The sequence below is a fragment of the Conger conger genome, chromosome 4 (assembly GCF_963514075.1).
Source record: "Conger conger chromosome 4, fConCon1.1, whole genome shotgun sequence".
Lineage (NCBI taxonomy): Eukaryota > Metazoa > Chordata > Actinopteri > Anguilliformes > Congridae > Conger > Conger conger.
The window spans coordinates 47038459-47065204 of NC_083763.1; the positions used below are offsets into that span (position 1 = coordinate 47038459).

General features: G+C 40.5%; 1 protein-coding gene across 5 annotated transcripts in view; it reads right to left on the reverse strand.

Annotated features, from left to right (window-relative positions):
• LOC133125874 (arf-GAP with SH3 domain, ANK repeat and PH domain-containing protein 1-like) overlaps positions 1–26746 on the reverse strand; it is a 109191-nt gene that overhangs the window by 43950 nt on the left and 38495 nt on the right. For all 5 annotated transcript variants that reach the window (XR_009708477.1, XM_061237572.1, XM_061237569.1 and 2 more), the window contains exons 2-5: positions 19223–19295; positions 11685–11830; positions 4300–4374; positions 2820–2869 (exon numbers count right to left, since the gene is read on the reverse strand). Coding sequence is in view for 4 of the 5 variants with exons in the window: in XM_061237572.1 (XP_061093556.1) it covers positions 2820–2869; positions 4300–4374; positions 11685–11830; positions 19223–19295 (344 nt within the window). In the remaining variant the exon portion in view is untranslated. The remainder of the gene's footprint in view (positions 1–2819; positions 2870–4299; positions 4375–11684; positions 11831–19222; positions 19296–26746) is intronic.

Sequence of the window (26746 nt, forward strand, 5' to 3'; positions counted from 1 at the left end):
AGTTAATGTAGTTGATAACAAATCGGAATAGGATGAGACACCACGACTCCACCACAAGACCATTCAGCAAGACTGATGATTATGTCTTTTTTTGAACGGAGAGGAGCTGAATGCTAATTTCCCATGCAAATTCTAATGTAATTAACAGGAACAACGATGAGGAATAATGAAGGTACTAGGCCAGCTATAGCCTGTTCTGTTCCTGTCTCTGCTTTCCACTCTGTCCAAAAATTGGCTGATCAATTCTCTTAGCAATACCATGATAGCCCTCCAATTAGAACAGGATCTTCAACCTCAACTTCTATACGAGCATTTTGTAACATGCTTGTGTTCCCGTGCACTTGTGCATAATTAAATCCATCTTCAGTTGGGAACATTGCGTCCGTCTCATTGCAGACACGGACAATTTCGCTCCGGCGGGTAGCCTTTTGGATTTACGAGCAAAGCAATGAAGATTGCCAAATTAAATCAGAGCACATCCCATTACATTACAGTCGCTTAGCCAAAACCCTTATGCAGAGCAAATTACAACATGGGCGAGCATACTGAAATTGCTCTCACTTGATTTATATGAGGAACAGAGCCAGACTTAGCTAGTGTACTGCAGCATATGGACAGATCCTCAACAATGATTCAGAAGTCACTCCTCCCTAGGTGGAGTCCCGCTGTAAGCTGCACTGCACAGCATTTTGCATTTTGTCCCGCGTCCCACATATTGAGACGCTGTCCCACATTTTGAAGCAAAATAACAAACTATACGTTTCTCCACTTAAACATTAAACAACCGATTTAAATTTGTATCCAATAATAATCTGTGGCATTATCTGCTGCTTAGACGTCTCCACTTTCTAATAGAATCTTTCTAGCTCTCACTACTCATCTCATATGCCGTTAGCTCGTATCGGAGTTTGATAGCTCTTAATTAACGTGCTCTTCAGTCAAAAAACATAAACAAGGCACATAGTCGAAGCGAGCCAGCATTATATCCAGATATATTAAAAATAATATAACATGCAGTTAAAGCCAAGAATGGAAAAGGCTATTCCCAGGCGATGCTCTCAGATCCTTGTGCATCTTTTGGCATATTCATATTAAGTTTTGCCTTTTAAGACTTGAAGCACTGCAGTGCACTTTCACTGGAAAGTCCGCAGAGGGGGTCTGTATCAGGAAGCAGGATTATTGATTTAGCAATCTGAATAACTACACTGAGTTTTTTTCAGTTTGTGTTCCAGATTTAGGAGAATTCCGGGTTTTATTCAGCTAACTCGGTAGCTAATATTGCTTTGTGACAGTCCCCTGCTCTATGGATGCATTTCTACTTAAAGCCAAAGATGATAGCCAGACAGACAAAGTCACTGTAGCTGTGACAGTAGCTATCAGACTATTTGATTTTGACACGCAAGATTTGCTTTGAATTTTATGCCTAAATATAAAGACACGTCAGTATTCGGAAGGCTGTCGGATTGAGCTATCCTGTTAATTCCGACTGTTCTTTTTCCCGTTCATTATTATTTTTGAATTGCCCGTTTAATCTAAATTACGTATCATGCCTATAACGTACCCAATTGATTTTGTAACTTGGTAGGTATTCAGATTTTGCAACTTGTCATTATATCAACATTATATACATTTTGCATTGGTAACCTATAAAGAATGGACATTATCAATCTGTCCCACATTGTCCTGCAAAATCTTACTGTTTGTCCCACATTTGGACTGTTTGCATCTGGTCACCCTAGATCTCCCATTCTTAATGCCTCGATAACTGACGCACCTGGGTTTCATGTGGTCTTTTTAGCTCACTTTACCTGCAAGTTAAATACCTCAACTTTTATCCACTGAAAAAGATTAAATTTCTGTTACATCCATTCTACTTTTACGCCTCGCTGGCAAACGGAGGATGAGTTCCCCCTCCATAGCTTGGTTCCACTCAAGATTTTTACCTCCTGTGCTTGCTATCTAGGGGTTCAGGCCTGGTGTTTCCCCTTTTTTCCCTTCTGTTACTCTGTAAAGTGTCTTTGTGGCAGTCTTCTGTGAAAAGCGCTATACAAATAAAATTGAATTGAATTGAATTGAAATTGAGTTTGAACACCAATACTTCACTAATATAAAAAGATGAAGGCGAGCTTCATGAACAAGCTGCTAATCTAACATGCCTGCTCCTCACCACATCCAATCAGAGTGCAGCTTGATTACAAGCTTGGGAGAGGACACTTGAACTGCTGCAAACAGCTAGGCCTGCATTTCATTTCTACTTAAGAGCTTGTTCCATGATAAATCAAAAGGGCCACTGGGCCAATAGAGAGAGTAGCTAAAAGTGAGTTTCAATCACACCTTTTCATTACTACTATTACAACAACTATGGGTCATGCGGCTGTAACAGGATCAATGCCCAAACTTGGCTCATATAATGAAAGTGTATTCCAGTTTCTATTGGGTGCAGCTGGTGTACAACTGGACCCCCTGGGCAGAACAGGAAACTACCACAAGGCCATAACACCCAATCAATCTCTTTAATCTGACCATAAACAGAGTGTCACTTATTGAAGTGAAGTGGCCCTATGACCACAAGGCCTTAAAATATCTCTACCGCTGTAATACTAGACTAGGAATACAATGACAACAACTGTAACAGTCATTCATCTTGTTTATGTTGTCAATTCAGGACAAATTAGAAGTGACAAGGTGATCCACTACACTGTAAGAATCTTTGGAGTACTTCAGCACAGAAACACATTCAACAGCTATGACCAGCAGCTATGTGCCAATAACGATACAAATTACTTTCAAAACAAATGCACATAAACACACAAACTTACAATTTGGCTTCATAATCCTTCCATGCCTTATCAAATGGCTTCTTTATATCCTGAAAAAGAAAAAAAATTGAACTTGATATAAAGAGAATCAGTACATATACACCACTACCTATGGGACATAAATATTTGCGTTAATGTCACTTAATGGGGAAATTGAGAACAGGATGTTTCAGGATTTTGTCTGTTTACAGCAATACACAAAACACAAGTGGCACATTTATGTTTTAGTTTGCATCTCTTACTGTCATGGCATGTGTACAAAAAAGGACCCCAGACAGCAGCCAATGACAAACAACCTGCAACTGCTTTTTCCCAGCCGGCCGTAGTAAAGCATTAATAAAGGTTTGCATTCAATATGGCTTCTTATTTAACGATGGAAAATATTCTGCAGTGCTTATTTTTTAGTGAACCCCTTGTGCTTTGTTCATTGCTAAGTCAGGGGCTGTCTCCGGCAATAAATGGACGAATAGGCCGACAAGAGCACGTTTTTGGAGTGCGATTCTGCTGAGTCAGTGTGCGGGGATGCAGGGCAGAGAGGGAGAGAAGCACACGAGCAGACTGAAGGGCTCGTCTCCTCTGTGTGTCACTGATCGATTTCCAACTTGGCGTCGGGATCACTTTAAAGAATGGAGGTGGGATGGTGAGCTAAATGACGGCAACAAAATATATTTTACAAAAGCACTGCGTGTAACTACTATCGTTACTTCAGCATTGCTTCTACTATTACTACATTACACTACATTATTGGCATTTGGTAGACATTCTTATCCAGAGTGACATATAGTGTCCCAGTCCTTTACCTTAACCACTACGCTACAGGCCCCCCTACCTAGTACTATTACGACTACACATAAGGGAGAAAACTATAATAATATGAATGTAGAACAATAATAATAGCCATTGTTGCTATTGCAGGTTTACTTCAAAATTCACATGTTCTTGCTCTATCTGTCAATCTTGCCTTTCTGCCCCCGATTTTGAAAAGATTACTCTGCCTTTACTGATTGCTGTGCATTTCAAGCAAAGAAAGTCAATTCCAAAGTAACTTTGCTTTTAGAAGAAAAAAAAAAAATGGCTGCCCTCCATTATTGAACGCATTATACGGGACTACCCGTGGGCGCTCTTAAGAGGATGCACTGCGTGTGACACAGCACACAGACAAAGGGGATAGCTAAAATTACGAGTTTATACAACATAAAAAGGCCTGCACAGGGCAGAGGATCCCACTTAATGAAAACGGGACTCATCTATTCAGCGCTTTTGCTCAAAGGGGTCGAGCGTTCGCTTCTCGGATTTACAAGGTCAGGCTTTTTAACAAAGTCGGGGGTGTACTGTGAAGACTGCCCCCCTCCCCCGAAAAAGGAAGGGGGGCGGCGAGAGATAAATCTGGTCTTCGGCAGGGAAGGGCCCTCAGGCGCTGATGAGAGCTAAGGGGCCATCCCAGGCGATTTCGGCAAGGCGGAAGCCCACTAAATCTTACCCCTTTGACTCCTTTCAGTTCTCCCTTCAACAGGGAATCCAGGGTGAAGATCACATTGTGGCTCAGGCTCTGGAGCTATTGGGAAGAAGAGAGGGACAGAAGGACAAGCCTGAGTTATGGCAGTACTGACAAGTTAATTTACCGCAGGATGTGGGAACCTAATGAAAGCACCGTCCCTGGCAACGCAGCAGAACCCTGTCCACGAGCAGGATATAAACCGACAGCACGGACCCTCAAATCTGGCCCATGTATCCAAATCCGGCCTTGGTTGCCTTTCCCCCTCGTCTAATTAACTGAACAATTAGTGCTATTGATTGGCCGGAATGGCTTCACACCTAACTCCCAGGTGAAGAGAAGGTGGAAAATCTGCAGTTTTTGGCCCTCAATGACCTTGATTTGAGGAACAGGGACCAACAGCGCATGGAAAAAACTGCAAGGTACTGTAAGAGATGAATGGGGTTTCCACCACAGACGAGGTCCTGTTGATATGAATGGCACCGAGGGACGTTCAGATAAAATGGAGCCGTGTAAGTTGGGGAATGCACTACCACCCTTTATACCCCCCTTGGTCAAAACTCCGACCCCTGTTGACCTCTGTTGACCCCTGTTGCATTCCCTTCTCTTTGTTACAGCCACACTCATTTTTCCTGTGCTCTCCCTGAGTGCATGGTCATGGAACATGTGATGTCCCACCAAAAAAAAACTTCACGAAAGAACAAATACTTCGTGAGAATGTGAGAATAAGTAAAACTCATCTGTGCCAAATATGCTGGTCTAAAGGCATATGTGGGCAGACTGGTGTTCCAAAGTGACTTCTAACTTGGTATTGTTGAATCATACATGATATGGCCCAATCTGGTAACTCCTTCTCATGAGCCTGGTATTGCAAAAATGGTTTAAGTAGGCCAGTAATTTAGTCCTTGAACAATCACAAACCCTATGAAAATAAGGACTTCAGAAAGTCAACACTCACGTCAACAGCAAGCCCAGCACATGAAAATACTGGTATCAAACAATCCAAAATGAGTGGTTTCTGTGGTGGTAAACAGTCTACAGCTCTGCTCTCACAAATTATATTTGACAGAACCAACCACAGGTTGTGGAATATCAGTGCAGTGAAGATTAGTTGTCAAGCCAATCTAAAAAAATAACACCTGCTCTCAAAGAGTGGAAAAGGCTGAAGGTACAGAATGGGTGGCTGTACTGTTTTGGATGGCTAGGTTTTACATGTCGTCAGCTCCTGTCAGTAATTTATTGCAGACCCACTTCTTTGTCCAGCGCTGAGCATGCCAGGTCCAAGCCAAGCCAAGGCAAGGCAAGTCAAGCCAGCCGGTATTACGTCATGTTCATCCAGTTACTGCTGCTCTGTCAAAGAGTCAACTGGAGCTTCTTGCAATCAACAATGCTCTATTCTAAGGGCCATTTACAAGTCTTATTAATACCCCCATAAAGAAGGACTCTTAAAGCGACTCCTTAATGCTATAAGCATATGGATATGACCACGCTTTCCGAAATTAGATACATTCAAAAGGAATAATAATTGCTTGATTAAAAATATATTAATTTAGGCAGATAATAAATCTTGAAGCCCATTTGCAACAGAAAATGCTGAATGTAACAGTAAAAAAGGCTAGGCACATCTTTTTCAGTCTAAGCTGGCTATAATCCATGTGTATAAATGGCCATTTATAACACATATGAGGGTTTTTATCACTCAAGAACAGTTAAAATAAAATGTTATCTTATCATCTTCGAACAGTCACATCTGAGAGAAGGAACATCTCACACCCAGTGGAGCATAGCCGTTGGCTAGCCCCACACTAAGCATTGATGAATACTCAGCTATGCTTTAGTACTTACCTGACCTTATGTCCAGCTTTCAGTGCTGCCAGTACACTATATTATACAGTATGACACTGCATTATTTATTACGTTAGTAGCCTCCATGTTTTCAATTTTATGTGTTGTACATTTATGCATGTTTACTGAAGCAATGCATGTTAAGCAACTTGCCCATGGGGACAACTGCAGTATATATACAGTTATATATACAGCAGGCTCCAGAATCATTGACACCCTTAATAAAATGCTCTATATAATAAACAACATGGATAATGATCTATATTTTATGTAAAAACATACGGGAAAACAATATACTTTGATTTCAATACATTTACTTGCATGTTTAATGGTTTTAGTCAGTAATCTAATTTTCTCTGAAAACCACAGGTGCCAAAATTGGCACCCCTAAAAATGTATGTAAATAAAATCAAACAAAGGGGAATAGGCAATACAATTTCTCTTCATTTAGTTCATCTCAGTCTAAAAGAACTACAATGTGTCATTCCATCACTTCCTGTTTAAAAAAATTAGTTAACAGGCATGCAAAATCTCTTCGTCAACCATCAGCATGAGAAAGGCCAAAGAACTGTCAATTCAGAAAACACAGATGGTAATTGACCATCACAAGTCCAGTAATGGGTACAAAAAAATGAAAAACATTTTTGTTTGCAGCACATTTTGTGTATATTTATCAACGGCGCCAATAATTCTGGAGCCCACTGAAGCCGTTTACCCTATAGGCCTATATCAAACCTGTATATAAAACCTATGATATATATTGTATATAAAACCTATGATCTTCTGCTTATGAGCCCAGTCTCCTAAACATTACACCACAGAGTCATTCAAGATGAAGAAAAGAAATGCAAGAAGAGAATCTCTTTTGTCTTCATAGATAGAGAGACACAGTGGGGGACACTAAATTACCAACACTATGTCCCTCATGTTCGGAGGTGTGTCAACACGTTTGATCTCCACGGGACCTTGGCTACTGGGAGCACTGCCCTCATTCTGAGTCGGCCATAGCCATCTGTAATCCCCACCACACTCACACATTTCCAAACATAGCCCATTTATATGCCAATGAAATGGCAGTGAACATTCAGTCATGTACGACAAAGAAGGCAAAGAGTCTGGCCGACAGTAGTGTGCCAAAATGTACACTACTATCCAAATGGCTGCAAAACATGTTTCATAGAAGACACATTCAGCTTGGGAATCCCGAAAATGTCAAGAACTTAAGACCTTCTATCTCAGGTAGCATCCCACTGAGACACACATGGTTAGCACTTACAGTTCTGGCCAAGAATGTCAGCTGAGTGAATAACTGCCAGGCAGATGCCCCCTCCTCCCGTCCATCAGGTCTACAAGCCGAAAACACGCCTGCTCACCAACCCCGGCCTGATGTGAATTCAGATGGTTTCTTTTTCCACACTTTAACCCAAGATCAGTTTTTTTTTTAACATATAATGCTTGGGGTTAGAATTCAGTCTTGGTGAACTGATCCAGAATCAGATACTGTTGACAGTATTTAATTGCTAGTATGGGGACAAGTGACCCAGAATCGCAACTGGCATAACCAAAATGCTCACAAACACACTTATTTTGGGAAATGTGTCTTAAAAAAAAAAACACTCCAAAATGGCTGCTGCTCCTGTGTCCAAGCTCGCCAGCCTGAATAATAAACATGTTACTCGAGCACAGCTGTCCCTGGAAGCTGAACCGGTAATCTTTAAATAAAGTGTTAGCTTGCATATCCTGCATAGCGTTTCATGAATTCAGGGCAGCGCGGCTGTTATTTTGCTGCAGACTGAGCTCAAAGCCACTTTGAATGTTTCAGGGGGCATCACTGAACACAAGCCAAGACTGAGCTTCATACAGTATCAGTGCAGCCAAGAAGTGACCAGTGAACAGCCACTGATATTCACTGGAGACATGGCCAGCTTTCTAGCAACCAGAACACGAAGAATATTCTGTCAAGAGGATTTCACCAGTTGTTACAACCAAGAATACTGCTCAGCAGAATTGCAGGGTACTTGCTTCTGTCAAGACCTGGAAAACCCTTATTTTCCTTGCAATGCTGAAGGAACTGGGCTTGTAACTGAAAGGTTGTGGTTTCAATTCCCAGTTGGGGTACTGCTGCACCCTTGAGTAATGTACTGAACTTAAACAACTTCAGTCACTACCTGGCTGCATAAATTGATTTCATACAAAAATGTAATCTGTGTAAACCCTTGATAAGAGCATGTGTAGATAACAAATGCCGTAATTTAAGGCAATGTTCCAGCAACAACCTGCAGGAGATGCATGTGTAATAAGCTACAGTACACTCTTCAAAGTATTGAAATTTTTTTCTGAGAAACATTAAAACACCCAACCACAAATTCAACATTGAGTGGTTTACTCGGTGCTTTTGATTAATTTGGTGTAATCAGCAGGGCATATCCTCAGCTAACAGAAAAGCTCTTAAACCTACTGCAGTGCAGACCCAACAAGCCTCTATTTCACACTAGTTTAGACAGAGATGGTACCTGTTTCATGGCCACCACAGCCTTTCCTGGACACAGGCAGTAAGGTGCATATGGCCGAGATCCACATTGCAATGGGATCGAGAACAGGAAACGCAACTGCTTTGTGGTCTTTGGATATTTGCAACAAGGAACAGCAAATTCAGGAGAAATTACAACCATTACAACCAGGAAAGTACTGAAACACTGTCACTAGGCATGTATCCTTGATCAATGTTACTAGACTGTAACATTGATCAAGGATACATGCTAAGAGCAAAGTAGGCCACAGAAACGGTGCAGACCTTGGTTCCGCTCCAGAGGTGCAATCAATGGATCTAGATTTGCACTTTCTAATTAGGTCCTGGGGTGAGAACTTTCTGGTACTGACAGGAGATATATATTACATCTATTCAATGCAATTATGGTATAATGGCCTCTAATGGGTTTCCGTACTATACAGTAACTGCATCAAGAGCATTTCTGAAAAAAAATCAATCTTCTGTTGGCATTTGCTGAATGTTTGCTCCGACATCAATGCTAAATATAACCAGAGGCAATGCAGCCATCCCTGCCTTTCTCTGTGAGGTGGAATGCTGGGATACTGGCTAGCTTACACACACAGTGTTTTTCATCCTGGAAGGGAGTTTTACTCATTCTCTGAAAGGACACCTTGGAAAGTGTACATACCTAAATACCACAAGTAGGCGCCAACATGCAAGTTCTCCTTCAGAACTGACAAGGCACAGGGCGCTTCAGGCAATTGGAGAGAGGCACACAACAAAAAACCACCAAAGCAGTATCTATGTTAGTGTATAGGGCACCTTCAACCTCTGACTTGAAAAAATATTGTGGGCTCCAGTATCATTGGCACACTTGATAAATATACATGATATGAATGATGGCACCCCTGGTTTGTGCAAACACCACTGGCAAACACGATTGGCTATCTCTTCCTATAATTTGGTGTGATTTTTTTGACCATTCCTCCATGTAGAACTCCAGAAACATTGATATCCTTGGGAAACTCCCCTCTTCAGTTCAGATCACAGGTTTTTCATGGCATTTAAGTCTGGAGACTGAGATGGCCATTGCAGAACATGGTTGTTGTTTTTACTTTCTGTGTGGATTTTGATGTATGCCTTGATTTCTGCAATGATTGCCTGGTAAGTTGTTTAATTAATTGTGCCATTCATCTTAATAGTGCCCCTGGAGCACTGGCAGCAAAACATGTCCAAAACATTGATGACCCACCACCATATTGGCAGTAGGTTCAATGAGGTGTATACATTCCATTTTGCCGGCAAACATGTTGATGGTGTGCATGGCAATTTTGGTCTCATCTCACCATAGCACTCTCTTCGAGTCATATTTCCAATGAGGTTTGGCAAACTCAAGATACTTGGTTTTGTTTATTGTGCTGAGCAAGGGGATGACATTGTGCCACCCTTCCAAAGATTTTGCTGGTATGGAGCTATTTTATGGTTTTTTAAGACCTGGAGACCCCAAGACACAACCAATTTCTGCAATTCTTTAACTGTGATGCTTGGGATATTTATGGCCTCCCTCACCATATTTCTTGCTGTCCCTGGGCATAATATACACTTGCATCCTCTACCTGGCAAGTTTGCAACCATTCCATATTTTTTTCGCCTTTTTATTATTGCCCTCACAGTGCTAGGTTTCACCGTTTCTGTATTTTGTGATGGTCAATTACCATTTGTGTTCTTTTGCCTTTGCTTTTCTCCCATGCTGAGGGGATTTTGCATGCTTGTTACCTCATTTATATGCTAGTGAAACAGGAAGTGATGGAATGACATATTATAGTTTCTTTAGATTGAGATGAAGTAAATTAAAGTCAAAGCGTATTGCCATTTTCACTTTGTTTGATTTTACATTTACATGAATTTACAATAATCGTTAGGGGTACCAATAATTTTTGCACCTTTGATTTTGAGAAAAAAAAATAGATTAAAAACATTGAAACATGATAGTATATGTACTGTGTGTGTATATGTTTGTGTATATGTTTGAACATAAAAGATAGATAATTATCTCCATTGTTTATTATTATATGCAGCCTTTTTTCTCAATTTTATTTGTCAATTCTTATTAAGGGTACCAATAATTGTATATAAAAGTGACCATTTCTTTTGGATGAAAAGCATTATTTCCCACAGGCAGGAGGTGTCAACACACAAGATTTAGAAGCAGGAGGGGCTACTCATGTTGCCTCTGCAACTGCATGGCTTGGAGTCTACTTAATTTTGCCGTCTTTGCCAAGGGTCAAGACAGACACATGGGATGAGGAAGAACAGACATTCTGTCAACATAAACACAATAGCAGGATTCAGTAAGGGCTGATCTGTAAGTCCAAGGTGGGTACGTGCCAGAACTCCAACTCTTTTGCTAACTGAAAACTGAAAACTGACATATTCGTTGAAAATCCTTCACACTTAAACGCAAGCTGGCCTTGGACAGAGGGTGGGGACACTGGGGTCACATCATGCCAGGATGAGAAATGCATTTTGTGCTTTACCAGATACATGCAGACCAAAATCTTCTAAGTCTGACAGAAATATTCCATTGAAGACTCGCACTTGAACACACTCAAGAGCTTTGTCTAAAAGCAAAAGCCATGCGTTAACATTCTAATAACTGTAGAAAGGGTGGGGAGATGGAAATGTGAAATTACCATTACACAGAACATCCTCAGTAGTCTCTCTACTTTGCACTCATACAACAAATTTGTGTTTTCAATAGGGATTATTGGTTGTTTAGACAGACTGTGCACAACTGGTCAGCACTGTCTTGCTGTCAGAAAGTGCCTTTAACCACACACTCCCCAGTCTCAAACTTCATCTTTCCTGGATGAAAGGCAATTGCAGTTTATGGTTGTTCTGTATAAAAACTGGGTGGATCAATTAATAATTTCTGCAGTATCAGTCATTTGCTGTGCTTCAAAACTCTTTCAATGGGTTCACAAACCCATTCCCACACTCACCTTTCCTAAAAAGTCATACTAGGGACTCTTACCAGGTTCTTGAGCAGAGCAGAGAGCTCCTTGGTCAGGGTGGAGAATTTGACGAAGGCTGTGCCCAGGTCAGGGTTGTCCCGGCTGATGAAATTGCTGCCAAACTTGTCCAGTGCTTGGACATAGTTCTCTTCGTTCTGGACATGGTCTGTGTACAGGGGGAGAACAAGATAATTAAGGTGATAACATAAAAGAGGGAGAAGCAGTACACCATTTCATAAATTTAATTGCAAATCAGTTTTATTACAGTTCAACATGTCTTTAATGAGAATGTATTCTACTGCTCCTGGAAAAAGCAGGATTCAGCCTGTTGTTCATCCGTATGACATCCCTGGAATCCTACTATCCTGTTCAACATTAAAGTAAGGTTACAAGGCTAGTCCAAGAGGAATGCTAGACTCAAGGACAGGGCTTCATTATACTTAAACCTGGGATTAAATAGGGATAGTCTCCCATGGCCCTCCAAGTTAAGCTTAATTTTGGTCATATATGCAGAGTGGAGTACATGGTCTACAATGGATTCTCCACCTAGAAGCTAAAGATTTTGGTGCTGGAGGAGACTTCACTGGGGGAAGGGACAAGGCTATAACTGGAAGGGAAAACCTGGATGAACCCAGCAACTCAGATATAACTCTCGGTGGTCCATTCCAAAGTTCCTATCTAATCCGGGTGGACTTCCCACGGCACGTGCAGCCACAGAGAGCTTATACACTGATGATGAGTCCCTCTCCGTTCATTCACATAAAACAAGAGGTTGAAGGGTTAAGCCTGACTCTGAGACATCAAAGGAACATAATGTTAAAGCAAAGCAGAAGAAGCTCTTCTATAAAGGTCACTGGAATTTTCACATACAATTCTCAGATACAATTTCACGCAGGCGGCAGACGAGGGTAAAGAAAGAGGTAAAGAATACGTCTACATGCACAAACAATAACGCTTTTACCACAAAAGGGAGACGGGAACCACTGGGAGGATACGCATGTGTTTATAATTATAGCACCAAACGCAAGTCCAAAGCCGTCTGCATAGCCCTTTCCACCTCCTAACTCTGCTGGACTGCAAGGCCGAGGGAGGATTCAAAACGCTCAAGTGCTGTCCTCTTCTGGTATTCAGGGCTCATCTGGGTTTCATTCACCAATTTTATGGGGTTGATTCCCTTGGCAGAGTGACATTATCAGGTCATTTGTCTTTACAAAATGGGAAAAAACAGACACACACACCCATACACACATCAAAACACCCCAATATACTGTACCCGCTAGAGCCAGCAGGTGGCTCATTTTCTGCTGAGGACTCGAGACTTAATACGAGGGAGGATATTAAGAATGGTAAATAAAAAAAGCAGCAAATCTTCCTTGATTTCGCCAAATTAAGTGCACGCTGATACCTGTAGCTGCTTCGCGGATGTTATTGTATCCCAGTTCCGTTTGGTCCCTATAATTAAAGTAGTAAAGAAGCCTAGATCTCTTGGTAAAGAATGAAATTGTGACTTGTGACCCAAATTAAGACACCTATCAAGATAAGTTAAATTTGTTCAGATACAGACATGGGAAGGTAAATAAAGAATCTGCCAAAGCCACAAACAGTATTTCTGTGAAATGCACAGGTATTTCCCCAAGGATGTGTACCAGTGGAGGCTGGTGACTTCCAGAATTGAGGAGGCCATTTTTTTCCGCTTGCTCACTTCACTCGCGATGGAATGTTCCCTGTTCTCTTATCTGTCTTTGTGCTGGCCAAAGGCATACTATTTGGAGTGTAAGCTACAGTCAGAAAGTTCTGGCTGATGAAATTCATTGTGCAGAGTTTAGCCTTGTGCCTTCCTGAAGAAATGACATTGCTGTAAGTCTATGAGCCTGCCTGATAATTAAGCTGAGAAATGACATTTGGATGTAATATAAATGCCAAGTGAACATGTGTAAAAGGCAGGAATTTTAATTATGTAGTTAAAAACAATTTTGTTTAGCTTACATTTTTCATTCTTCTACAGCTTCAACATGTAATCACCAATTTAATCAAGTTTAGCATATAAAAAAGATAAGATAACACTTTCTTTATCATATGTAGTTTTATTCAATATATTTAATATAAAATATGTAAAAATATGGTTCCAGTTGGCTTTATCTAACGTTAACGTTATCCACTAGAGGGCAGCACTCTATTCGTATTTAGAGTGAATTTCCTCACAGAGCAACAATTCGGTAATTTGATATGGAAGATTATTAAATTGACTTGTAATAAAACGAAATGGACTACATTAAAAATAAAACTGTTCAATAAATCCCAAATGGTGTCCAACATGACCTATTGAATGTCATTCTCACTCCCTAGTATCTGGAATCTGCATATCTCCAGCCCAAGATCTCAAATTGCGCTAGAATCTCGCCGACTTCCGAGGTAGTTTTAAGCAAAAGTGTTTGGCCAAATGAGCTATAAACTCCAGGGATGATAGCCAGGGGTGTTCTCTAAATTTCCTGAAAAGCACAAGTTGATAGGACACTCGTAGCCACTATGGCGAGTGTTTGTTTGACTGAAGTGACTAGCGAATTCTCAAAATGGCTTCTGTGTTGAATAGGAAAGGAAAGGATAGTTGATTCCAAATGAACCAGTAGCATGTGATTGGACGAACAAAATGTCAATCTTTCAGCCCTGGACACAATGCATGGTGAGGCCAGGCCTCCGTTGCCCACCCATTTTCAGTGATCTGGCCAATCACATATTGGCATGAAAAAAAATGCATTACATTGACTTCTATGAGAATCTCATTTCCTAGGGGAGGCCTGGCCTGGCCTGGCCTCCCTTAATACAAACTGATAGGGAAATCTGGCCTGTTGCTTTACAATTGCAATATTGGGTTTTAGCCATGGGAAAATTTAGATTTATGAACAAAACTAAAATAATATGAATATAAAAAATAAAAAATATGTTTTTTGTTAAAATAAATAAATAAAATAAATATATTTATTGTTTTTTTTAAATCTCTCTCTTCTCTCAAATTATTGGGGAGGCCAGGCCTCCTCCACCTCTATGGAGGAGCCTCCACTGATGTGTACGCATACTGACCTTCAACTACTAGACTAGACATCACATCCTGAAAGCCAAACTATAAACAAACCTTTATCTTAACACAATCCATCATAAACAAAAGGTCAGCGGTGTTATTTTCCCTATAATGGCCAAAACAGTGATCCTGGTGACATTCTCAGCCAAAAACAAAGACACCAGAAAATAAATATTTACTGAACAGTGCACACTGTGCAATCAAATTGGTTTGATTGCAGCGACTATACACAAGCATAGTCATAACCAGCGATCCCAGACAGAGGTGCCAGAGACTAGAGAGGTGCTAGAGAACAGCCCAACGTGAGGGTGCCAGACAGGAAGGGCCGAGGTCAACTCCGTGCAGCACAGCCGTACGAACCGATACCAGAGAGACCTGGCAGGGAATGTACTTTTTAAAGGACATCCCAAATGAAACGATCCCAGAGAGGATTGACCGAAACAGAGCCTGCTTATATCACTGCCCACAGGGGACATAGTCTGTGAGTGGTCCTAGCTGAGTCACCTGCTCAGGAAAACATTTAATCCTGAAAGGGAGATGGTGTGGCCTGTGGCCAGGGGCCAATGCCCCCGTATATTTACATGCAAGGGACAGAGTTCAACCTCGGTAGAAGGTTCCCCTCCCAATCTAAACCCAGCATCGCCAACCAGGTCTTTGGCTTGAACAATTCAATTCATACTTAATTCAACCAGTCATAACGGAAGAGAGCCTCACAGCCTGGAACAAGCCGAAATACTTCTCATCACCTCCTTCGGGTTACGAGAGGTAAAGCCACCTAATGCCAGATTTTCTATTATCTATCTAATTTGAATGTGATGATGTCCCTCATGTGTAGACTACAGGAAGGCAGAAACTACGTGTGCATGACCCAAATGATGATTCTGTAAGACTAGGTTTAATCTGTGTCTGTGAAACTGGCCCCATGTCTTTTAATTCCAGAGTTGATGCTATTATTTCAGAAAGCTTCTTATGTTCCTTGCAGTAAAAGTGAGAAATAAACATCCATAATCATGAATTGAGTGAGAGTGAAATGTGACATAAATGACTATGGCAATTTGAGGGCTGCTAAGAGCCTGTGCACATATAATTTGCTATTTGAGATTTGTGTAAAATTCTGCCAAGATTTAACATAAAAAATAGAAGAAAGAATCCACACTCTACAAAACAAAATGGCTGGGACAAACTTCTAGTTAATAGTCTAATTTTATTTCATTTTAAAATGTAGCTTTTTTTTAGCATTTACAATTCGGGCACTATAGAATAAATGTGATTATGTTGGACTAGATCCAGCCATTGTCTCTTGCATTGTGTGGATTCTTCATATTTTTGCACTTGCGTGTTCCTTTGGCTCCTTTATCATCAGAGCGCAATCAGCATCTCTGCCCAATTCTAAACTTAACATTGACACAGGAGACAGCCCCAAATATACTTTGCAAAGCTTACCACTGAATTGTTATCAGTGAATGAATGGATGTCATTGAGAAGTTGCAGTGTTTGAGAAGCTCACTGCAAGATAAACACGTACAGCTGTAGAGTCTAATAAAATTCAATGCATTCATCAGGACAGCGGAAAGCTAAACCTTCTGTTATGGAAAAGGGCTAATCATCCAGCGCAATAAATTACACTACTTTCCACATTCTTTATTTTGCCATTGGACCATCATAATGTAACATATGAGAATGCCATAATAAGTCTTAAAGAGACAGTTGTATAGAAGTCTGCTCTATCAAAGCTCAGTTTTCTTCATTCATTCATTTGTAAGAATGCAAGCACCACAGTGAGCATGTCCTGTCAGTCAACATACTATTAAACAAGTTGTGGTTTTAGTCATCAGTGGTTATAATAACAACATACAGTATTATGATTGAAAGTAAACCTGCACTCACCTCTTTCTAATCATCTTTCTAGTTAGACAATGTCATGCCAAGTCATAATGGACTATAAGGAATAGGAATAGGCTATATATGTAAAAAAAAAAAAAAAAAAAAAAACTACATCAGGAATCAAATGCATTATCACAATACATCAACAGTTTGAAGATTACAAAAACACTAGAATTGTAATTTGAAGCCAGTCTCATTATTATGGCTTCTTCTGTCAATTTGTGCGAGTGCTAAAAGGCATACACTCACCTCTGAAGCACATGTTACCAGCCAGCAATTCTAATGTATTCACTCTGATGAGCAGTACAGTTATTGTATTGGTGGAGTACACTTAATATGCAGCTGACACAATCAGTGCCCAACCAATCAGAAGAGGTTCCTTCCAATTAGATAATAACAAACCCACCAATTTAAATCCACCTTCTCTGAGTGACACTATAAACCAATTATGTACCACCCTACAGGGCTGCAGACCACAGACAGCACTGGCATGGTCTGAAATGTATAGCAGAAGAGGGTGTGGATCCATCCCTCTTAACAGGAGTAGTAGTTGGAGACCACTGAAATCAATAAAGCACAATTCTTCCTTCCATGATTTGAATTACCCAGTTTTTTGACTGAAGACAGTCCTTGAAGACAAACTGCAGTTGCAGTTACAAGTCACACTTGTTCCTTCAAACATCTAAGCAATTAATTTGCGGTAAGTGCTGCCAGGGACAAAACTGAGATGATAGATTCACACTCTGGATCAGTAGCTGGAGACACAACACTTTTGTGCATCGTGGGCTAGCCTCTACATCCATGTAACCATTTACAATCAAAAACTATCCAAGTCATCAAAGACCATGCGATTTAGCCTTGGGCTGTCCTCAAAGAAAACATACCGGTTTTACAATTACCATTTCACTTTTATATCAGAATCATTCTTGAGATCAATGTGAGCTTTTATGGGGGACAAAATGACTTTGTTAATGAAACACTGAAGTGTTCAGCTTGAATACCATACACGTATCAAATCAATGTTCATTTCAAGTCTGCATGTGATGGTCAACCAAAATATGCTCCTGAATTTTGTTCAATTGATAAAATAACTTGAGGCTTCTTTTAAAAGATGGATCAATATGGATGCTAGTGATGCTGAAAGAACTGCACTGCTTTCCGCTCCAGGGTCTTGTGACATCAAGTTTTATGAAACCATTTAGTCTTAAAGTGACATAAAATCGCTGTATAAGCTTCTTTGGAGTGCATTTTCTTGCTTTAGATAGGACATGGACCTCCAAATGCCCAGACACCCGCCATAAAAAGCTGGCAGGTCCTCAGACACTCCTGTATCCAAAATATCTTTCATCACACACAACAAAAGCAGTATTTGAGCCAATCAAAACCATACACTAAAACTGAAATAATATTAGAAATCTCCAGGATGTAACAATAGTGGGCTCCTGAGAATAGCAAGCACAAAAAGTTGGTACAGAGCCAAGCATGGAATTTTTACATAGTTTGATGATTCAATGTAAGTGCAAATTAATGCTAGGGAAATTGCATTCCTAATGCTTCTCAGTGGACAAAGTCACTGATGCCAGATGGATTCCTGAGCGCATTTTAATAAGAGCAGTGAATTGCATTGTTTCTCATCATATGCCTGGGAAACAAATTGGGAATATTTCTGCTAAGGAGTGTGCAAATCGGCACAAAGCAATAAAAGCAAAAACAGGTTTTTTCTGTGTTGATCAAAGGTCTCAACTCCATTGGCTGTGCTGTATTATAGCCTACTTATTTGAAATAATTCAAATCCTGATAGCAAACAGAGAGACAGGAGGGCCAAACACTGAGCTAAATCTGGACTGCGACGCGGTGGCCAGACTGCAGAATGTCCTAGAGGCAATGCTGACATCCCGGCGGACAGAGGCCAGAGCCATATGTGAGCGACTGCAGTGCATCAGCAGTCGCAGTCATGACTCGTAAAAAAAATAAAATTGGTCAGCAGGCTGTGGCAAGGCCTTGCGGAAGACACCCGGGGAGGGTGGGGGGTGGGCGAAAGGATCGCTCAGCTGAGCCAGCACTGGAGAGACACGAAGGAACAGCAGGGGCGATTCAGTGAGTAGCGCAACTCTCCAAGATAACAACGCTGGCCAGTTTTCAAAGAAAAACAAAGAACACTTACAAGGACCCAAACACAGCGGTAAATGGCTCATGTTGGAGAATCCAGATTTGTTGCTATATATAAAGAACTGTCTTATGGGTGGAGCAAAGATTAGTGATGGGATTCCTTATCAAACCCAAACAGGATGGAACAACCGTATGTTATCTCAGAATACTATGCTTGCCCCAGCAAAATATTATGACTGGTTCAAAACAATAAATCACAAGCTATTCTGGGATTAATAATATATCACTCTATGTGCATGCAAGTTTAGCTCACCAACTTCTATCTTGGTTAAAACAAGGTCGAAAAACTGATTTAACTTTGAGAAACGCATTTTATCTGACATCCTCCAGTATAAACCTAGGTGTATAACGTATTTTAAAAGTAAAGCAATGTGCATTATCTCAAGAGGAAGGGACGACTGACAAGCATAGGGGAGCACACTCTCTTACCTTGACCTGAATTATAGATAGCTTTGACGGATTTCTTCACCTTCTGCAATGCTGTCCGGTCTTGATCCAGAGCCTGAGGATAAACAGAGAGAAGGGAAGAAAGATGAGGTTAAGAAAGGATTAGCACTGCAAAACACTAACAGCAAAGCAGGCTTGTGCTTATCCAGTTCAACTTTCCCATCAGTACAGGATAGTTAAATCGTTTTTTTGTGATAGAAGATGCCAAAAAGAAAGAAAGAAGGGGGAACAAACCCCCTCCTCACTAAGGAAACTGAAAAGCAGTTGTCGGTGAGATCAGAGGTATTAGATGGATTTCCTGTTCCCAATCAGCCAGTCAGCACAATTGGTCAGACAGAAAGGGCCCAGGACACAAGTCTAGTTCAATACAGTAGATCTCTAGTCGAATTCTGTTCTGTTCTCTGAGCTATGCATTACATTACATTACATTATTGGTATTTGGCAGACACTCTTATCCAGAGTGACGTAGAGTTGATTAGACTAAGCAGGAGACAATCCTCCCCAGGAGCAATGCAGGGTTAAGGGCCTTGCTCAAGGGCCCAACGGCTGTGTGGCTACATCAGGATTAGAACCACCGACCTTGCGTGTCCCAGTCATTTACCTTAACCACTACACTATGCAACTCCCCTCTGTTTCTGATCAGAACAGAATCCTAAGCATCATACGATAATGTCCAGTAACAGTACTCTTGTGAGAAACAAGAGTTGTTGATTTTTTCATTGTAATAAATGGGCTCTATTAATTAAAAAATAAGTCTTTGTTAGCTTCCTCCTATGTTAGACAATAATGATAATACAATAACTGCTGGCCTAGTGTTGGAGGTAAACAATTGAGACTAGTGTTGTTTTAATATCCAGTAACACCATCCTGCTCCAAGAATGAGGCCATTATTATGAAACTGCCCACTTGGAAAATATACCATGGGACATGGTGGAAAAGAAGTGTGTCAATTAAGATTGTTGAAACTCTGTATTTTCTCAATTCTCACCATGACCAGGGATGGTGGTCATGCAGCTGTGTGTTTAAATCACAGAAAAATGTACCCATCAACATAGAGGTCTTCACACATCAGCTAACAAAACAAACTGAAACAAACTGTTAGAAAGACGGAGAGGATCAGATACAAGATCAGAATAAGTCATTCTCAAGTAGAAATGTGCTAAGGTAAAGGTAAATTACGCCACTGATTCATATTCACCTGCTGCACGACAACTTTGGAAGCAAGAGAAAGCAATTCATATGAAACTCAAACATGCTTATTTTATGCTGTTTCTCAGGCATCAAAGCCAAAGGTTATGGTCAATATCTATTTGTAATAAAGCCCTTGCCATTAGAGATTACATTTTTGTCATTTCAGTTTTACTGAAAATACTGTTTGAGTAGTTTCAGAAACTTAAGACACATCAATTGAAACTTGTTTTGAGGGAAAACATTCATTGAGTTAATGCAATCCCTCACATGCATACAAAATGAATAATAACTAAACATCTAGAACAAAGTTGAAAAGCAAGGAGAATGTGGCACCATAATCTACAAATAAACAACGCAAAATTTTCCATTACCGTTATCTCTTGCAGTGACAACCAGATTTCATCATGCCCGTAACAAACATAAGCAGCTTCCTCCCTAACTGCTCAATGGTTTAACTTTGCATTTCATTTGAAATTAGACACCAGGGCTGGGCGATATATCCATTGTGGTATAACATTTTATAACAACTATCTCCGGCATGCAGTGTTAGAATTCTAAATCGTACCTGATTTTCTGAGCCAAAGTGAAATCCTTCCAACATCTTTTCAATATTGATATGACAGCAACAGGGCCATGCGGTTTCCATGTGGTAGATAAAAACATGACTACAAGGATAAAGAGCGAAAACCTAAGCAGGTAAGTTAACCAACATTGAATAGATACAAGTGATGTTTTCACTTGAAGTTTGCAGACCGTATGAAAAGAAGGAACAAAACCTACCACTACCTGCCAGAGATAGTTCTTATGGTGCTAAAAAAAACTACTTGATGTACCATGATAGCTATATTGCGCAGTCCTATAAGACACTACCTTCAGCTTTAGAAGGCCCAACCAGGAAAACTCCAGCAGAGTGGCCACAAAGATCTCAAGCTCAACAAACTATTGTGAACTTCAGGACCCCAGGCAGTCAAAGCAATACTTGAATGTACTGAGACTAGGATGCATGAGAGGTAAGCAAATGTGACTCAAGGTTTTTTTTTTAGGCCCAGGCCCAGACCTCAGTGATAAAGCCATCAGCCAGATGTCAAAGTGAGAGCTAATGAGGAACAGAGGCCAGAGGACCTTGCAGCCCCTGCAGGCCAGCCAAAGGCTGTCTTAACTGTGCTCAAAGGAAAGGAGGATCTGGCTAGAGCAAGTCCAGCTGGCTGGGTGCCAGAGTCTAGTGAAACAGGAAAACAGCCCCGACAACCGGTGTGATATCCACACAGAATTCCTAATCGCAAGGTGCTTTGAGCATATATTTTAAAAAATGATACATTTATGTTAAAAAAATATATGTCAGAAGAAATACAATTAGACAGACTGCTTTTTTTACTACGAGCAAGACTGCCTGATTCATTTGCGTTTGATTTCTTTTCATTTGTCTTCTCTTTTTGTTTATTTTGTTTTAGTTCTGTCGGGCTCCTTTTCTTAAAATATATGTTTTATCGGAAAACTATAAACCTCCAAGGAAACTTAAGGGGTAAATTACAGTCAGTCAGGCAGAAGGACATGAAATAGACGCTTAGCGATTCAGCAAAGTAGTTTCACCAAGATTCAGTTTTTTTTAGTGCATGGTTCTTCTATTTAGAGGTCCCCTACGAAGACTGCTGTAATTTTCACTGGGTAGCATAATTACAGTTGCTGACTACTAATGCACAGGGGAAATCAATGGGAGAGAGGGATCAGCTTACTGATTGAGGAGAAGACTACGGAATCCACAGTGTTTTTACTTCCACACAAAAACAGCCACCTGGGACTCTTTATGCTAACCCTTTCTTAGGACAGATTTGTCCTAAGACAAAAATGTTATAGTGGAGTGTGAAATAGTTTTACTGTGTGGCATAGCTTCAGTTTGTAGCTATACCGTAGCTATAGGTGGGGGTGCAGTAGGAGAAGGTCTCCCAAATTTATTGAGAGAACATCTTGTACCTTTTTGTGCTGCAAAACATTGGAAACAAAGCCTTGTCCAACCACAATGCAGGGGTCCACGTACATCACCAAGACAAATCATTCTCAAATTTGCTTTTGTAAACTGTTGAGTGGTGGTGCAATGGCATAAACAAAAATATTTGTCAGTTACAGAGATGCAGAAATGCACATAAAGGACAGGTCGTTGTGATGGACAAGCTATGCGTGAGTCATACCCCGAGACCAACTAACTAAGCAAGGTGATACTCTCAAGCTTCCACAGTGGTTTTGCATCAAAGGCAATCCATTTATAATATGGATTCAGCAATCAACAGTACCCTCCCCGGGTGATATCAGGCAGCTAATTACTATCACTGCTGCTGCCTTGCACCCACACTAACGGCATGGATATCAAACTGAGCGAGACCATTGGCGCATTGCAGGAATTCAACAGCCTTTTGCTTCCTACACATCATCCCACACATAGCCTACCTCATGAAATAAATAAAATGCATTCGTATACACCTCACACCCTGAACCCGCCCACTTGTGAGAGAACACCTCTCAAACCTTGGCTAAAGACAGCTAAGAAGCCAATCCGTTCTTTTCTGCATTTTCTCACCACTCTCAAAATGATTGTAATGACTAACATTCTAACACACAGCCCCGGGCTGTTATGTTGTGGGCCCTGGCTATACACAGGCAGTTTCTTTCTGACTCTGAGCCACAGCACTGGCATACACCCAAAAGTGCTAACAAGTGTGCGGTAGGCTAGGCTATCGTTTTTCAACGGCTATAAGATTTTCCCTATAGGTCTGCCTTTGCAGATTCTGGCAGAAGGCCCACTCTGAAGTGTTGACACCAAGACCTCCCTCCTCTTTCACATTTCCCTCACTTTTTTCATGACATCCCTGCATCTCACACGAGGGGTTTCTCTAAGACACATCCCTGCATCTCACACGAGGGGTTTCTCTAAGACACATCCCTGCATCTCACACGAGGGGTTTCTCTAAGACATGCATGGAGGAAGCTTCCAACAGTACATATCACTTCTGCCCTCCTCATTTGAACAGCTAGTTTATTTCAAAGGAATTCCAATCTGAACTTTGATTCCTCTTCAGGTTTCTACAAAACACCACAGAAGTAGCTGCATGACTTGAATCAAATCTACATGAAAACAAGTGATATGAATATTAATATAATAATGCAATTGCTACCACTATTTTATGAAATACATTTCCTGGACTCTGCTAGCATAATTACCCTCTTAGTGGAACTGGGCACCAGTATTAAAAGCAAATTTTTGTTTGACTAAATAGCATGAAAACTCTCCAATTAGCCTACTTAAGCAAATATATGGAGTTAAAAGCATGTTTTTTTTATTAACACTTAAAAATAGCCATTCATTAATTTTAGGACAATTCACTGGGTGGAACATTCTACACGAAATCGTATTGTTGTCCTATGTATTCTCTACTTGATTAAAACATCAAAGAATAGTATATACAACCAGGGACAGGTGAGTCAAGCTTTACAAATGTTCCACAGGTATAGCTGTTAGAACTATGGCTAAAAAAATCATAAGGAATAGTCCAATACTGCTTTTCCAGCCAGCCCAGGCCACACATTACAGCACAATGGTAAAACAAGCACCCCTTTCTAGCCATATGGAGTAAACAATACAGTAAATCTTGTACAAAACAAAAGTTATTAGCAGTACTGTCATGATCTACCCACTAAAAAACACTAATATCAGCTGGCTTGCTCGCCATCTAAAAGCTGAAAATCCTTACTGTTCTTCCTGGCATAAGAACACTGTTTTAATTAGAAAAGGCGCATGGTTTGGCATGTCTGTGGGTGAGATTCACTCTTCCTCAACACGCGAGATGCCAACACCACATTTCAAAGCTTCACAAGTTCAAAAATTAGCATGACATCAAATCGACTGACATTCTCTCCAGCTGTGCAATGAGAAGGAAGAACAGAGCTATACTGTGGTTCAGCAAGAATTCAACACAGGCAAACAAAACTAGACTGCATTCTGTATGGTTTTTGGAAGAGCCAGTGTCTGAAGTTTCAAATTATCATATCGCTTTGGAATCATAGCCATATCACGTATGAGATAACAGCGGGCTCCAGCATAATTGGCACCCTTAATAAAAATGGAGAAAAAAGGCCACATATATAACAACATGGATAATGATCTATATTTTATGTTCAAACATACAGGAAAACTATATACTTTTATTTCAATAAATTTACTCTGTAAATGTAAAATCTTTGAATGTTTTTTATTTAGTAATCTATTTTTTTTCTGAAAACCACAGAAGATAACCCCTTACAATTATGGTTAATAAAAACAAAGAAAGTGAAATTGCCAATACAATCTCTGTCTAAAGGAACTATATTGTATCATTCCCTTTGTCAACCATCATCATGGGAAAAGCCAATTCACTGTCAATTCAGATTAATTAGCCATCACAAGTCAGGTAATGGGTACAAAAAAAAGACCTAAATGGTTAAACATACCACTTAGCACTGTAAGGGAAATAATAAAGAAGGTGTAAAACATATGGAATGGTTGCAAACTTGCCAGGAAGAGGATGGAAATAGATATTATCCCAGGCAGTAAGGAACATGGTGAGGTAGGCCATGAGTAACACAAGCATTGCACTTTAAGAATTGCAGAGATTGGCTGTGCACAATAAACTTTAAACAAAACCAAGCATCTTGAGTTTGCCTCTGCTAGGAAGTCTCTACTAGGAAGCCGAGTCTTGGTCGTAGGTAGATTGTGCAGCAGGACAATGACTCCAAGCATGTAAAAACAACAACCATGTTCTGCAATGGCCATGTCAGTCTCCAGACTTAAATCCCATGAAAAACCTGTGGTTTACACGGAAGAGAGGAGTATATTTCAAGGCTTATTTACTCTGAAAGTTTGCGCTGTGTGTACCCTTTCATATCACATTATTTCAAACACGTAGGTGCCACTTCACCAGGCGCAGACACAGCACTGATAAAGCACAGCAGCTACATTGACCAACCCCTCTTTTCCTGTAAGCTCGCTGAACTACCATATCCATAGCGTAACTCAGGGCTCTGCCTCAATGACACAGGGTTTCTTATGGTTCACCACTTTCCCTCAACAGCACCAGCTCTTCAGAGCCATTACTGAATGGAAAAAGAGGGCTCACGTCCAATGCTTTTTCAGCATTTCTTCTGAAATGGCTTTCATACGCTGTGTGGGGGAGAGCATCTCAATGACTACGTGTTTGTTGAGGACCCTCCACAGGCCATGAGATGTACAACACTGTACTGTAATTATAGGACTGGTAGTGCTGCCCTCCTGTCCCACTGGGTCAGTGCAGTGTTGCGTCGGGCACTCGGCTGCATAACTCCCCCACTGCTTCCTAGAACAACTTCCCTGATTTACGGAGCAAGGCGTGATTCAGATTAGCCAGGAAAGCAAATGTCATTGACTTTAAAGTGATTGCTTACAGGAAGCTCACAATAAAGTCTCGGTCAAGCAAGGAGGAGAGTGGGGTGAAGTGAAAGGCGGACGCCTACGTTGGCAGTGTTGCAAGATCTACAAAATGTTTATCCTCCCTAAAATAAGGTGCCTTAATCACATGCCTTCTTGCATCATTACACAACTTGTGTTACTGTGTCCTTTCCATAGAAGGAGTGTAGTGAAATTGCAAGTGTTTGCAAATGCCTTAAAAATTTAAAAATAAAAACATTTAAGGCATTTGCAGTCAGAACACAAAGGGCCAGTTTTGCAGACACAGATGAAGCCTAGGCCTAGACTAAATTATGTTATAAATGGAGAAACTCTAAAAAAAAGTTTAGTCCTAAAGTTAATCTGTGTCTGTGAAATTTTCCCAAAGAGTTATACCCATTATTATGCATGAAGAGCATGTTTTATACAAATGCTTCATCTAGTTTGTTTGAATAAATCATTTGCTTCACCTATATTTACAAAACAGCATACAATCTGACATGAACGTTTCAGAGTACCAGAGTAAATGGGGAATTGCCATCTGAAACAGCCAGCCAAAAATGAGTGTGTCATGCTCTAGTTCGTATGCCCATAGTCAGTGAGTGCTATGGGCAGAATACATCTCCACTAGACTCTTTTCTGCCAGATATATCCTTCTGGCCAGCAACAAAAAACAAATAAAAAAAGAAAAGTTTTTTTAAGGATAGCATGAGATGATGCAAACTCTAGCACTGCCACAGCCCCTTATGGAGATGATAAACACCAACATAAATAAATGACGCTCAGTTTCCGGTGGCTGATTAGAAAAGCTTAGAACTTGGGGCTAATTAAATTTCATGACATAATTAAGCAGCCAAACGTTTTTC